At 42.4% G+C, this 14105-nt stretch overlaps 1 protein-coding gene across 1 annotated transcript in view; it reads right to left on the bottom strand.

Moving 5' to 3' along the window:
* The window catches only part of ZNF711 (ZFX family zinc finger ZNF711), a 29697-nt gene extending 16674 nt beyond the window's left edge, over window positions 1-13023 (bottom strand). Inside the window, exons 1-3 of the mRNA XM_034424026.3 lie at window positions 12708-13023; window positions 7025-7126; window positions 5490-6020 (exon numbers count right to left, since the gene is read on the bottom strand). Coding sequence (XP_034279917.1) covers window positions 5490-6020; window positions 7025-7109 — 616 coding nt within the window. The 5' untranslated portion in view covers window positions 7110-7126; window positions 12708-13023. The remainder of the gene's footprint in view (window positions 1-5489; window positions 6021-7024; window positions 7127-12707) is intronic.
* Between the last annotated feature and the right edge of the window lie 1082 nt (window positions 13024-14105).

Raw genomic sequence — 14105 nt, 5'->3', positions numbered from 1 at the left:
ACACTAATTTTAATTTATGGACGGAGTTCTTTCTCAGTTAAAGCATGTTAATCAATTCCCAATAGGATATCTTGTTTCAAAATGATCCAGAAATAAAACTGAAGGAAAGTAAATTCTTGGGAGGGGGAGAATGTGTTATATTGGACAAAGAAAGCATGCTTTGGGCCTAGTCTTTACTTTTTGATTATTTTAGACTCTTCTATGACCATAGTCAAGAATAGTTGTTAATGGTGCCTTTTATCACCATTAACAATACTACAAGACTCACGTGATTTATCTTAAGGAAATTTACTTTGCTGGAAGCTGGAGGAAATAAATTGTTTTAAGGTTGTGCTTCCATGCAACAGTCAGCTGGATGCTGAGCTCTTTTATAGGTGTTAGTTCTTTCAAGGGAGCAAGCAAAGATCAAATGTAATTTCTTGCTTTTATACCAATTTTACACGACTATAACAGTGCATTTTTGCTTTATATGTGCCCGTTATTGCCTGTGCTAGATGCCATTTAATGATACCTGCTAAAACTGCTGCAGTTTTGGGTGCCACTGATGAACTGGTGTTTCAGAAGGCTGTGAACTGGTCAGAACAATGCTGGAGCTACTGAAAATAGAACTGAATAGAAATAAAAAAGCTAATCACTTCACTTTTTAAAAAGAGTTATCAGTATTGCTACTGTTAACCATGGCAAAATTAAACTTATATGACTGAACTTGGTGTTGCTGGTGTTTCTTAATGAATTTTAGAAAAACAAAAAGCTAATAAAATTCAAGTCATTTGGCCCAAGCAATCTCCATATCTGAATTTGCAAAAAGCTATCTCACAAAGGCCAACTATCTTTTTTCTTCTTCCTTCCTTCCTTCCTTCCTTCCTTCCTTCCTTCCTTCCTTCCTTCCTACCTACCTACCTACCTACCTACCTACCTACCTACCTACCTTATCTATCTATCTATCTATCTATCTATCTATCTATCTATCTATCTATCTATCATCTCTTTGCAGATAGACAGCATTAAGAGCACAAAGAGGTTGCATACTGAGATTATAGGGAAATGCTGGACTGGTAGGTAGATTTATATACAGAAAACAAACCCGTTATTTTAGTAAGAGAGCTAATTCACGAGTTGGAGCAGTGATTTGCTTTTGGGATGTGTCGGTATGTGCAGACAGACGGAAGGATTTATGTTGCTAGCACAGAAAAGGGGAGCTTTCAAATACTTCTCTATTTCCGAACGCTTGGCTCTCACTGACTTTTGGTGTGTGTGTGTGCGTGTGTGCGTGCGTGCGTGCGTGCTTAAAGATCTTCTCTAATTCACATTCATACTCAGGAAAGCGGGAAGACACACACCAAATTCCATTGTGAAGTTTCAAGCAATTCTTTGTAAACATCCAAAATATTTAAGAAAGGATTGCTACAAAGGACTCTTTTTTTTTAGGGAGTAACTTCTTGCCTTTGAAATGTTACATTTTGATTTATTTTCTTTTAAAAATAAGAGAGTGCCTAGAAACATTTGGAAAGTTGCAACAAATGTATGCAACATTGGATAGGGATGTGCAAATGCTGCTGGCCCTAATAAAAAGGATTCATGAAGATGTATTTTAAAAAACGAGAAGGAAAAATAATACACATAAACCTATGAAGGTAATGGAAGGTAATGGAAGTGATTTCTCTATTGTATTGTGATCGTTTCCTTCTTCCAAGATTTTAGATTGATTTTTCTATATATCCTGCTTGAATAATAATAAACCAATTGTACAATTTCATAGTCACTGCTTTAGTTCCATTCATAAAAATAACAAATATCTTTTTGATATTTGTAAAATATGCCAATGACTGTAAAATACTAAAATAAAGTCCTCAAAGTCTTTTATTTACCAAATTAATTAAACTGAAAAGAATGGGAAAAATTAACATTGCAACTCCATTTAAGTTCCCACTTACCATTATTCCTGCAAGTCAAGTTCCATACACTAATTATAAACCCTAGTTTTAAATTTTGGCTTATTAGAAGGAATAATCCTTATGTTAATAAAGACGCTAATGATTCCCAACTAAAATAAAAACTGCAGCTATAACATACATTAGTAGTATAAACTGCAGTACTTAATATATGAAGAAAATCTTACCTCCTAAAACACATTTTTCCAAAGCTTATCGGTAAAATATAATTAGTGTCATGCCTAAAAGGCACCAGCAGAAGTATTGCAATGGATAACATAACACTTCAAGTCTTCAGGTGTGTTTTGCACTAAACAATATTTGGTAAATAAAATTCTTTAATATTGAAAGTTCTCAATACAGCAGGAACATAATGCTAAGGCAATCTATCAAAATGCAATGATTTCAATTTGATTTTAGCTATGATCCATTTTTCTAATAAGTACAGATAAAACACGGAAGGAAATATACTTCCTAGATTCACCCCATGTGATCACTGCTGAAAGCTTACTTTTTATAAACTATGCATATAACCCATAGGTCACAGGGAAATGTAGGAAAAATATATTGGAATAAATGCTATAGTACTGGGGGAGAAGCTGCAAATAAAAATGGTTGTAAATCATTAGAAACATATTGCATGTGTCAGTAATTCTTTAATATATGAATATTGTAATGCACTGTATCTTTAACCTCTAGGTTGATATCTGTTAAACATAAGTTAACTGCATGTTTTATTCGTATTTATTTATTTCTTATCAACATTATGCACCATTTATTCAAAGGATTCCAGAATTAAATGCATACAAGCTAGACCCATAACTCATATATACATCAATGCATTTCCCAACCTTGATTTAACAACTTTCTATTAAAGAAAACACAAAAAGTGGTTTACAGACTTCAACATAAGAATTGTAAACCTATAGGACAAGTTAAAAAAAAAAATAACTTCACTTTCGTTCTTAACCAAATTATAATTCCAGATGATTATTTTCTGACTATACATAAACTTGAACATAAATTTTTAAATACTCCAATTATTTCCTTTGATTATTAATGATGTATTATTAAGATTACCCAGGCGATTGTAAGGAATAATTTCCTGCAGAAATAGTAAGGAATATCCATTGACAGAAAAAAATTATAAGGAAGTCTTAACCACCTCTAACTTACCTTTGTCAGCTGTTTCCAGGTATGAGATGTTCAGATTCACTGTGGATTGCCAGCTCCCCATTCACGTGGTGTCTCAGCATGCACTATGCTGGTGATATCACACCCACCATAAAACCATGAGATTACATGCCAAAATTTACAGCTGTGCAATTTTATTTTATTTTATTTTTTAAAAAATCTGACTTTCCTAATTGCGTTCTCAAAAGGGAACAGAATAGGATTTTACTTAATAGTTGTAGCAGACTATGCAATGCTGTATTGCAGGGGTGAGTAACTTTTGGCCAACGTGTCAAATGTGGTGCAACCGCTCATTTTTATGGCCCATTTCTGAGCCGCAATGTAGAGTGGCCGAAAGCCGCTTTGTTAACTCTTGTGCCCTGGACTGGTAGCAAAATACTCCGCCACCTTGCCCCCAACTGTGCTACTGACATGATTGAAGGCGGTGGGATCCAATTGGGTGCAAGGCAAGACCAGCCGGTTAGGGAAGGAGGGGAAATGACTCATTGCCGAGAAAAAGTTGCCCACCCCTGCTATACTGTACTGTAACAGATTCTTAAAAGGAGGTGGCAGTGGAATATTACCTTCTCCCTAAAGGACAGCTCCAGGGTGGCTCTGTAGTGGGTATAGGATCACCAGCATGTGCATGCAGTATCATCCTATGGCTCAAAAGCTAGCAATCCATTGTGGGTGTCTGAACATCGCAAACCTGAAAAACAAAAACAAAGGAGGGTGTTTTATGTTTTGTGTGACTTGTTCCCCCCCTCACACACTAAATCTCTATTTTTCCTGAATTCTTGCCATCGGTCACTATAAATCCTAGATCAGTGATGGCTAACCTTTTTGCTGTCGCGTGCCAAAAGCGGGGGGAGCAGGGGGGGGCGGGTCGCACGCACGCGTGCCTACATCCATAATTCAATGCACCCTGCCCCCCCCATGCATGCGCGCATGAACCCTCCCTGCACTACAACCACTTTTGGTACCTGATGGCCCTGTGGGCCCGGTAGGCCTGTTTTTCACCCTCCCCAGGCTCCAGAGGCTTTCTTGGAGCCTGGAGAGGGCAAAAAAGGCCCGTTTCCCAACTTCCATTGGGACCGGAAGGCCCGTTTTTCGCCCTCCCCAGGCTCCAGAGGCTTTCTTGGAGCCTGGGGAGGGCGAAAACGGCCTTCCCTACCCCCCGGAGGCCCTCTGTAGGCCAGAAACAACCCGTTTCCGGACTTCCGGTGGGCCTGGAAGGCCCGAAAATCAGTTGGCTGGCGCGTGCATGCACACTGGAGCTGAGCTAGGGCAACGCTCACGTGCCCAAAGATATGGCTCCACGTGCCACCTGTGGCACATATGCCATAGGTTCACCATCACGGTCCTAGATCATAAAATTGCAAAATAGCAGAGCTGGAAGGGATTCCCAGGATCTCTCAGTCCGAACCTTTGGGTAAAAAGTTTTTAAAATGTAACCTTTTAAACATGGACCTTTCTTTTCAAAAACGTTTATTTTATTTGGAAAAATAATTCTCTTTACTTCAAAAGCAACCAGATTAGTCATGAGGCAACTGTACAAAGCTTTCACTCTTTCATGGGTATGAAGAATATTATATGTCCTTACCACGAACTCTTTTGACTGAAGTGAAAAGCAAATCTTCATCAGTATGACAAATTTACTATTTACAACACTTCACTTTTAGGAGAAAAGTAATTTCTATTTAATATGTAAAATAGCTATTTCTATAAAATACAAAACGATTAAACACGTAGGGCTGGTTGACTGAATAAGTAGAATGAAATATTTTGCTGGAATAGTCCTCAAATTAATCACAATTTTCATTCTTTAATATAGAAATATTTTTGTTTGTAGATCATATTTAACCATTTTAAGAAATATGGAAATAATTTCTCTGTTGATTTTAACCAAGGTAAAGAGATTTAATGGCTCTTTTTTCATCTGGCCTCCATGACATCATTCTTCCCTTTTTAGCATGAAACTTATTTAGCTATTTTAATGTCAACCACAGTTAACTTTTGTAGCCAACTTTCAACTATAGTTTTTGGTTTTGTAATACTACAAGCTTAACGTATTTGTAAACTATAGTTAAGGATTGAAAAAAAGAAATTCCAGTGGAAACTGATACAAGCAATCAGTCCTAGGACGAGTTACACCCATTATCCTCAGCTGAGACAATATATGCAAGCTTAGAATTGTTTAAGCCTAAACATTCCCAATTTCCTCTTCATTTCTTTCACCAGCTAGTTTCTGTTAACTCATTTACAATGTCTTCCTTCATACGAAACCAAACAACCAGACGCAATTCTACACAATTACATCTCTCATGGTTAAGTCACTTCTAGTCTGAGTAGATAATTTTATATATATACCTTTACTTCACTTACAAGATATCATTAAATAGTCTTCAGATGTGCTCTTGCTATCATCATCATCCTCAGTCTTGATGGTAACTGTGGATCCAGGAACGGTGCCGGCTGCTTGAATCACAGTTTCGGTATCTGAATTCGTCACAAGAACTTCTTCGGATACCATTGTGGGGGAATCAGGTCCCGATACCGAATCTTGCACCACATGTTCCAAGTGTCCATCAGGACCCGTAACAAGATCAGCCACGAAAACTTGATCAGGCACTCTAACAGTTTCAGTGATTAAATCGGAAGTTAAAACGTGATCACTGGTATCTAATGCTTCTTCAATAGCAACATCTGTTTCCAGGACAGATTCGGGGACTATCACACCTTCTGTCACAACGTCAGTTTCAGTTATGATATCAGGTCCTTGGACAACTTCAGCTGCCAAGCCATGATCAAGGGTGATCCCATCATCTGTGACAACGTCTGAAACCAGTACAGCTTCAGGGACTGACACCACAATGTGATCTCCATCGATATGAGCGGTACCAGCCATTCCAGCCACTAGGAAACAATAATGTACGAGGAAGCATATTAATACTTGTTTTCAAGATTGAATCATTACATATTCCTAAGGAGCTAATGAATACTGTACATGCATCCAAAATACTCTCCATCTTTTCCAATATATTTATTATCAACTTTAAAAGATGTAGTAACGGAATTCTGCAGCTGGATGAAAACATTACAATAATTGTTGGGAGTCAATGAGGCTACTAGGAAATACCAGATCTGCAGGCTAGACTGAGCATTTTAAATATTTGTGTTAGCACTTAGACTTATGTACCACTTTACAGTGCTTTACAGCCCTCTCTAAGTGGTTTACAGAATCAGCATATTGCCCCCAACAAACTGGCTCATTTTACCCACCTCGGAAGGACGGAAGGATGAGTCAACCTTGAGCCTGGTGAGATTTGAACTGCCAAATTGCAGGCAGCCAGCAGTCAGCAGAAGTAGCCTACAGGACTACATTTTAACCACTGCGCCACCACGGCTCAGCTAGAAGGTTAACTGCCTTCTATTGCCAAGTGTATTCCAATTTACCTGATTTCAGAAATTTAATATAATGGTATTATTTAAACTATTTGGTCACCTTATTATCAAATTCAGAAGAACGATTTCATTAGTGGGCACTATACACCCTCCAATGGTGGGTTGCTCCCGGTTCGATCCAGTTCTTACGAATCGGTAGTAAAACCAGCAGGAGGCCCCGCCCACCCTCCCGGACATCATTATAGACGATCAAGTAGAACCCACCCCTGCTCCACACCCAAACATATTTTTCTTTGTAAGTGACTAAAGCATGCAGCTAACCAGAGTACAACCTTGGAGAGGCAGCAGGAAATCAGCCCCATTGGCCTGTCCAAAGATAAACCAAATTCATACCCCCCCATACCAATTTTGGCATCCATGCTGCAGTTTATTCATTTACAAATACAATGCACCTGATAAGCAAATACTTTAGCTGATAATAATAATTTTGTGTGAGTATAGTATGGTTTTTTTACCAAAATCCTGCATAATCATTGTGTGAGGCATTTTGGATTCCTGTGTCTGCAAACCAAGACTTCCACCACCTGGATCCATAATCATTGAGGCTCATTCACAAACTGAAAAGGGAATTATATAGAAATTACTATTTGTACTAACACCACATGAAATGTCTTTATTAAATTGTCTCGTTCTGTGCAAATGTAATGTAAACACATTGCAGGAATGCTATGTTCTCCATAGTTACCAAAAGTCTAAATCAGAAGTGAAAATTAGCAGGACAATTAAAGGATATGACAGTAGATCCGGCTACTATTTAAATTAACTTATTTGCAAATTAGGCAATTAATTCATTCAAGACATGTATTAATATGTTGTAAAATGATTTATAATTAAATCCTAAAAATAAAGGGGCTTACTTCCAGTTAACGTAAGATTGAAGCCTAAAGCAAGTGACATTTCTATATGTTAAAAGATTTTTTATATAACTGTTATTCACATTGAAAATTTAACCCAAAATTCTGGGTTTTTTTTTTTCAGAACATAACAACCAAAGCAGTGGTGGGTTGCCCCTGGTTCGCACTGGTTCTATAGAACCAGTAGTAAAACCGGAGGGAGGCTCCGCCCACCGACCCTGATGTCATCAAAACGCTTGCGCAGAAGAGTGTGCACATGACTAAACGCCAAAGGCGCACAGAACGCTGTTACCTTCCCACCAAGGTGGTCCCTATTTTTCCTACTTGCATTTTTTACGTGCTTTCAAATTGCTAGGTTTGCAGAAGCTGGGACAAGTAACGGGAGCTCACCCCATTACGCGGTGCTAGGGATTCGAACCACTGAACTGCCGACCTTTTGATCAACAAGCTCAGCATCTTAGCCACTGAGCTACCGCATCCCAACAGAGTGACTACTGGTGGTAAAAAGGCAGGAGCAACTTCCAACTTCCTACTGGCTTCCCCATTGACTTCCCTTCTAGGAAGCTAACAAGAAGCGTTGTTAGTGATGATCACATGACCACAGCTAACCGCAACAAACATAGCAGCATGGCAGCACTGAAGCGGCCATAACTTTGGCAATTTTTAATTCCATAGGAGTCATAGTTCCTGAATTTGGATGCATTCTGTAAACTAGCCCATTTGAGGCATGTTGATTCAAAAATGGTTGCCCTATGACCCGCCATTTTGCCCAATTTAAAATTACAATCTAACAGACATCAGAATTTTCATAGTATATAAAGACAAGTCATAATTAAAATTCTTAAGATAAAGTTTGCAATATTCATATTTATAGTTGGGATCATCAAAAGTCTGTTAAAAATTCAAGCATGCTTGAATGAAGCCAATTTCTAAGAAACAGTCTTGAAGAAAAGGTGCAGCGCAAATCTCCCTACAATCAATTCAAGCTTTCATCTTTTTTATTAATTTGTATTTGCCTTTATTATTTTTACAATAATTATACAAAAACTCAAGGCAGTGAACACATCAAACATACCTTCCTCCTCCTATTTTCCCCACTATAACAACTCTGTGAGGTGATTTGAGCTGGGAGAGTTTCTGGTCCAAGGCCACCCAGTCGGGTTTCATGGCTAAGGAGGGACTAGAACTCACCACCTCCCAGTTTTTAACCTGGTACCTTAAACCGACTAAATCTTATCTGAGATGTAAAACTTTGGTATGCATCCGATTTTACATAAACAGCTTTAAGCTGTAACATATAATAAATCTGCTTATATTCTATCTTGCTGTACATACTAATTTCCTCCCAAATCTTCCAATGCATGTTTACGGTTAACTGCAAAACTGTGGACTGTTAGTTCTGTGACTCTAAGATAGCACAGAAGAGTACAGCACTGCACCAATAGGAGTGAGATTTTGGAGGACTGGATTGTTTATCAGATCAAAGCAAGCATTCTTGCGATGTTTTCTTTGGAACACAAATGCATGGGGACTCATTTTAGTTTAGATCTTGACTGAATATACATAAAAATCTAGTTAGGGATCTACATTTGCAAGTGATGTTCACAGCCAAAATAGACAAAATTTCCCCCTACATCAAGATATTAAAATTCTGTAATGGCAAATAATTAACTGAAAGGAAGGACAAGTTTCTAGAAAGCTTAGGAAGTGCCTAACTGGGTGAGACAGCATCCCCACAGTTAAGAGCTCTGAACTTTAGAAAGGACTGTTGCATCTGTGACTATTTTCTGAGGTCTTATCGCAGAATTTTTTAAAAATGGGGGGAACTGTAACAGAGTTGGAAGGGACTTTGGAGGTCATCTAGTCCAACTCCCTGCTCACGCAGGAGACCTAAACTAGGTAACTAGGTAAGGCTGCCAACAATTGGCCCAAAGTCGGGTCTGGTCAGCATGGAATTGCCGCTCAGGGCCTCTTTTCCCACTCCTGATTAACAGCACTGCACTCTATACCATTGCTCCAAATGTTTTAATGAAGTGTAAATACATCAGAACACATCCTGAAAAATAAGTGAAACAATTTAACTCAATACACCCCTGCCTGTCAATTACACTCCCAGTGTAATCCACTCAATGTGTCCTCCATTAAGGAATTTTTTCCCCTTGGGGGGGCGATCCCAAAGGTGCTGTACTTTCTCTTTTCATTCTTTTTCTTTCTCTTTCTCTTTTTTTTTCTTCCTGTGTCATATATGTGGGTATACACAAAATTTTGTATTTATTTATTTTGTCATGGTGACCCTTTGAGAGCTGCATGCAACAAAAATTCATTTTAATGTATGCCGATTAGTGTACGTTCGAAGTGACAATAAAGTTATTTTTCTATTTTTTTTTTCTCCTTCGAAAAAAATGTTTCGCTTCTCATCCAAGAAGCTTCTTCACTTCTAACTGAAGAACTGGAGTTAGAACTGAAGGAGCTTCTTGGTTGAGAAGCGAAACTTTTCAAAGGAGGGGGCAACCCCTCCCCCCAAAGTCCAGTTAACTTTTTTGGGGGGGGGGGAACCCACCTTTGGGACAACTGTGATCTGGATGATTCAGAACCTTCCTAGACCAGGGGTCTCCAATCTTTGCAACTTTATGACTTGTGGACTTCAACTCCCAGAATTCCTCAGCCAGCATGTGCTGGCTGAGGAATTCTGGGAGTTGAAGTCCACAAGTCGTAAAGTTGCCAAGGTTGGAGATCCCTGCCCTAGACACTCCCTGCCAGGGGAACTGGGACCAGGGAATCTGCCTTCCTTGCAACTGTCATCTTAACTTGATGCTTTGCCCTTTCCAAGCAGATTCCAAACACTTCCTCCTTCCCTTCCAGTGGAGGGCTAGAAAAACTGGATTCACTATGGAGATTCTCCCGTCAACCAGGTCACAGTTGTCCCAAAGATGCTTTTTTTCCCTCAACTGTGGTCTTTCTGGGTTTTCTTTGAAGACGTTTCACTTCTCATCCAAGAAGCTTCTTCAGCTCTGACTGGATGGTGGGGGAATGAAAAGGATTTATACTCCTTGCAGACAGCTGGTCATTTGTATTTTTGGAAGTCACTGAGCCTACCATCCAGTCCAGAGCTGAAGAAGCTTTTTGGATGAGAAGAGAAACGTCTTCCAAAAAAAATAAATAAATAAAATCAGAAAGTCCATAGTTGCCTCTTGGGGAAAAAAGCACCTTTAGGTGCCCCGGATTGAGGAAACGATGATCTTAATAATAATAATCTTTATTGTCATCTTTATTAGTCTAGGGAGATTCTCAATCATCCAGATCACAGATGTCCCAAAGATGGGTTTCCCCCCCTCCAAAAAAAGGTTACTAGACTTTGGGGGTTTTTTTTCCCCTCCCTTGAAAAGTTTCGCTTCTCAACCAAGAAGCTCCTTCAGTTCTAACTCCAGTTCTTCAGTTAGAAGTGAAGAAGCTTCTTGGATGAGAAGCAAAACGTCTTCAAAAATAAAATAAAAATAAAAATCAGAAAGTCCACAGTTGCCTCTTGGGGGAAAAAAAAGCACCTTTGGGTGCCCCGGATTGGGGAAACGATGATCTTAATAATAATCATCTTTATTATCATCTTTATTGGTCTAGGCTAGGGAGATTCTCAATCATCCAGATCAGTTATCCCAAAGGTGGGATTTCCCCCCCCCACCCAAAAAAAGGTTACTGGACTTTGGGGGGAGGGTTTCCCCCTTTGAAAAGTTTCGCTTCTCAACCAAGAAGCTCCTTCAGTTCTAACTCCAGTTCTTCAGTTAGAAGTGAAGAAGCTTCTTGGATGAGAAGCGAAACGTCTTCAAAAATAAAATAAAAATAAAAATCAGAAAGTCCACAGTTGCCTCTTGGGGGAAAAAAAAGCACCTTTGGGCTCCCCGGATTGGGGAAGCGATGATCTTAATAATGATCATCTTTATCTAATCATCTAATAATAATAATCATCTTTATTGTCACTGCACAACACATGCACAATTGGTCTTTCGCATTCAAAAACGGGGCTCTCGGAGAAGCCTTAAGTCATGCTGGGGCTGGTTTCAGGGTTTTTTCCCCCTCTGAAAAAGCAGCAGTTGAGGAACCCCGGGAGAAGAGCCACTGCAAACTCATAGAACAAGCCCAGGCGCCGAACATCTGGCTGGCATCTGCACTGGGGGGGGGTTGAGATGCGAGAAAGAAACGGGCTGCGGCTCCTTTGGAAGGGAGGGAGGGAGCTCCCGATACAAAGAGAACGTTCGGGACCGCGCCTGCGTCATGCGGGGCCCCGTGATTCCTCCCCCTCCCCTTGTGTGCGCGCACGCGCCCTCAACGCTCTTACTACCCCGCGCGCGAGAGAGCGAGGGAGGGAGGGAGCGAGAGGAGCCGCGCGGGCGAGCGCGCGCTCCACGCCGCCAACTCCTCTTCCAATCAGCGCCCGTGATGAGCAAACAAAAAAAAAAAAAAAAAGCGCGGCGCTTTGCAGCCCGAAGTCGGGCAAAAAAGGGGTGGGGTTGTTGTACCCATCCTTCCCCGGGGCGGTTGTGGCGCGGCTGAGGGAAAGAGAGAGAGAGAGAGAGAAAGGGAGGGAAAGCAGGCGGGCAAGAAAGCAGCGCGCGGGGGGCGGGAGCCAGACGGGCGCTTCCCCGGGAAGCGGCGGCGGCGGTGGTGGTAGTGACGGCGCCGTCTCGGCTCCCCCTCCTGGCTTCTTTGGAGGCAGCTGAGGCGCTGAGGGGAGGAGGCCCGGGCGGGTCTTTCTCCCGCTGCGGCTTGCCGCCCTCGCCTGTCTGGAGGAAAAGGGGAGGGGGGGTCGCAAAGGGGGTGGGAACGGAGGGGGGGCGTAAAGGAGGGGGATGGGCTTTTCGGAGGCGGCGACATTGGGGAAGGCGCCGGCGATCGTTTTTGAGGGGGGGGGCAGGAGAATGGCTGCGGCCGATGTCGGCCGCCATTTTACGCGCCGCCATTTTCTGGCCCGCTCTGAAGCCGGGGCCGGGCAAGGCTGCTGCGGAGGCGCCCCTAAACCCCTCTGCGGGCCGCCGGGGAGGGGGCCGAGCGGCGCCCGAGCTGAGGTAAAAAAGAATCCCGTTCTTGGAAGAAGAGAAAAGAGCCGGCCGCCATTGAGGCCTGGAGTAGGCCTCGGGGCGCGGCCTGGGCCGGGGCCTAAAGCGGCCTGGCGCCCGCCCGTCCCTCCCGCCGACGTCTCGCCTTTCCGTCTCTCTGTGGCGCTTCCTCAGGATCCTCGCCTCGCCGCGACCGGCGGATGGGCCGCCCCCATTTCTCCCCCCCACCTCCTCACCTTCGCCGGGCGGGCTCGGGCCCGAGCGGGGGTGGAGGCCGGAGGACGCTCGGCCGCCTCGGCTGCCAGTTTTCGGGGCCTGGCATTCGAGGTCCGCCAGATCCGAGGCCTGCACCAATCACAGGCTCGGGCTAGGAAACGGCAGGCGGGCGGGAGCGCGCGCGGCCTTCTCTCTCGCCCGCGCGCGCTCCCTCATTCCCCCCCTCCCTCTTTCTCCCCCCCTACGCCGTCCTCGCGAACAGCCGCCGCCGGAACACGTCACCCAGGCGCGTCGTCCCCTGGGTTGCTTTTCTCAGCCCCCCACCTTTTTTCCTTTGAGGGAGCATGCGCGCGGAGGCGAGTGAAGCTCCGCGGCGCCCGCATCTTTCCCTGAGTCGAAGGGAGGGGTGAGGGGTGGAGAAAGGAAAGCGGGCGAACAAAAGCCAGGAGCGAAAAACACCCGACGGGAGGAAAAAGAGCGGGAGGGCGGCGCACGAGAAACAAACCAACAATAAAAAAAAACCCCACCAAACGCGATTCTGCGGTTATCGTCTCACGACAAGATCATCCCCTGAGGTCGGCGGGCAGATTTCAGGAATCCGCAGAAATTTTTTGGGGGGTTACAATGATTTTCTCTTCCCCTCGATTTTAATAAGAGATTTTTTTTAATAAAAGGAAAGTGGTTGAAGTCCAACTTTGAAATTAACCTTTAATCTTCTCCTAACAAGCCCTGATCTCTTATCGGATTTCTTGTTATTCTTGCAATGAAATTATTCTTGCAATTAAAGTGCCAGTTTCGTTCGGAATCTTGTTTCTCCCGAGCAACGCAAATAGGGTTTATTTTATAAAGCATAAAACACGCAACAGCCTTCAAATGCAAACGGCCAACATTTTATTTAAAGGGACCTGGGAGGGGGGAGAAATTCACCCACAAATAGCAAGATTTACAATCTTTTTGTTAGGTGCGTTTGTAAAATGATGTAAGGGACTGGATTGCATTTTCTAATATTCCCATCATTAGATTCACGGCCTCGGGAAGGGTGAGAAAAAAGAAGTTTTGTAGGAGCAAAGACCGAGCTCCTTGCTAAGGGCTTCTGTATCTTTAAAACGCAATGCCCTCTTGTCTTTCTGCATTCCAAATTTATGAAGAGCATCACAAACACACAGTGCTAAAGTTTTTGACACTGCTGCTAAAGAGAGAATAACAGTGAAAGGCATACTCTGGGTTTTTAAAACTTTTTGCTGTTAGGGCTCTTTCCCATTTTTTTAGACAAGGTGAACCTCCACAAAGAGCTTTTGTTTGTATGAGCTATAATCGGTATTTACCCTTTATCAAAAATTAAAACTGTACTCCACAAAGCATAATTGATGAGGTTCTACTGTGGTAATGCAAAACAAAGCCCCATTAAGATTAAGATC

The sequence above is a fragment of the Pantherophis guttatus genome, chromosome 12, assembly GCF_059756535.1.
Source record: "Pantherophis guttatus breed Tessera chromosome 12, ASM5975653v1, whole genome shotgun sequence".
Taxonomy (NCBI): Eukaryota; Metazoa; Chordata; class Lepidosauria; order Squamata; family Colubridae; genus Pantherophis; species Pantherophis guttatus.
Note: the sequence above shows the minus strand (reverse complement) of the source record. Positions and strands in the feature narration are given on the sequence as shown.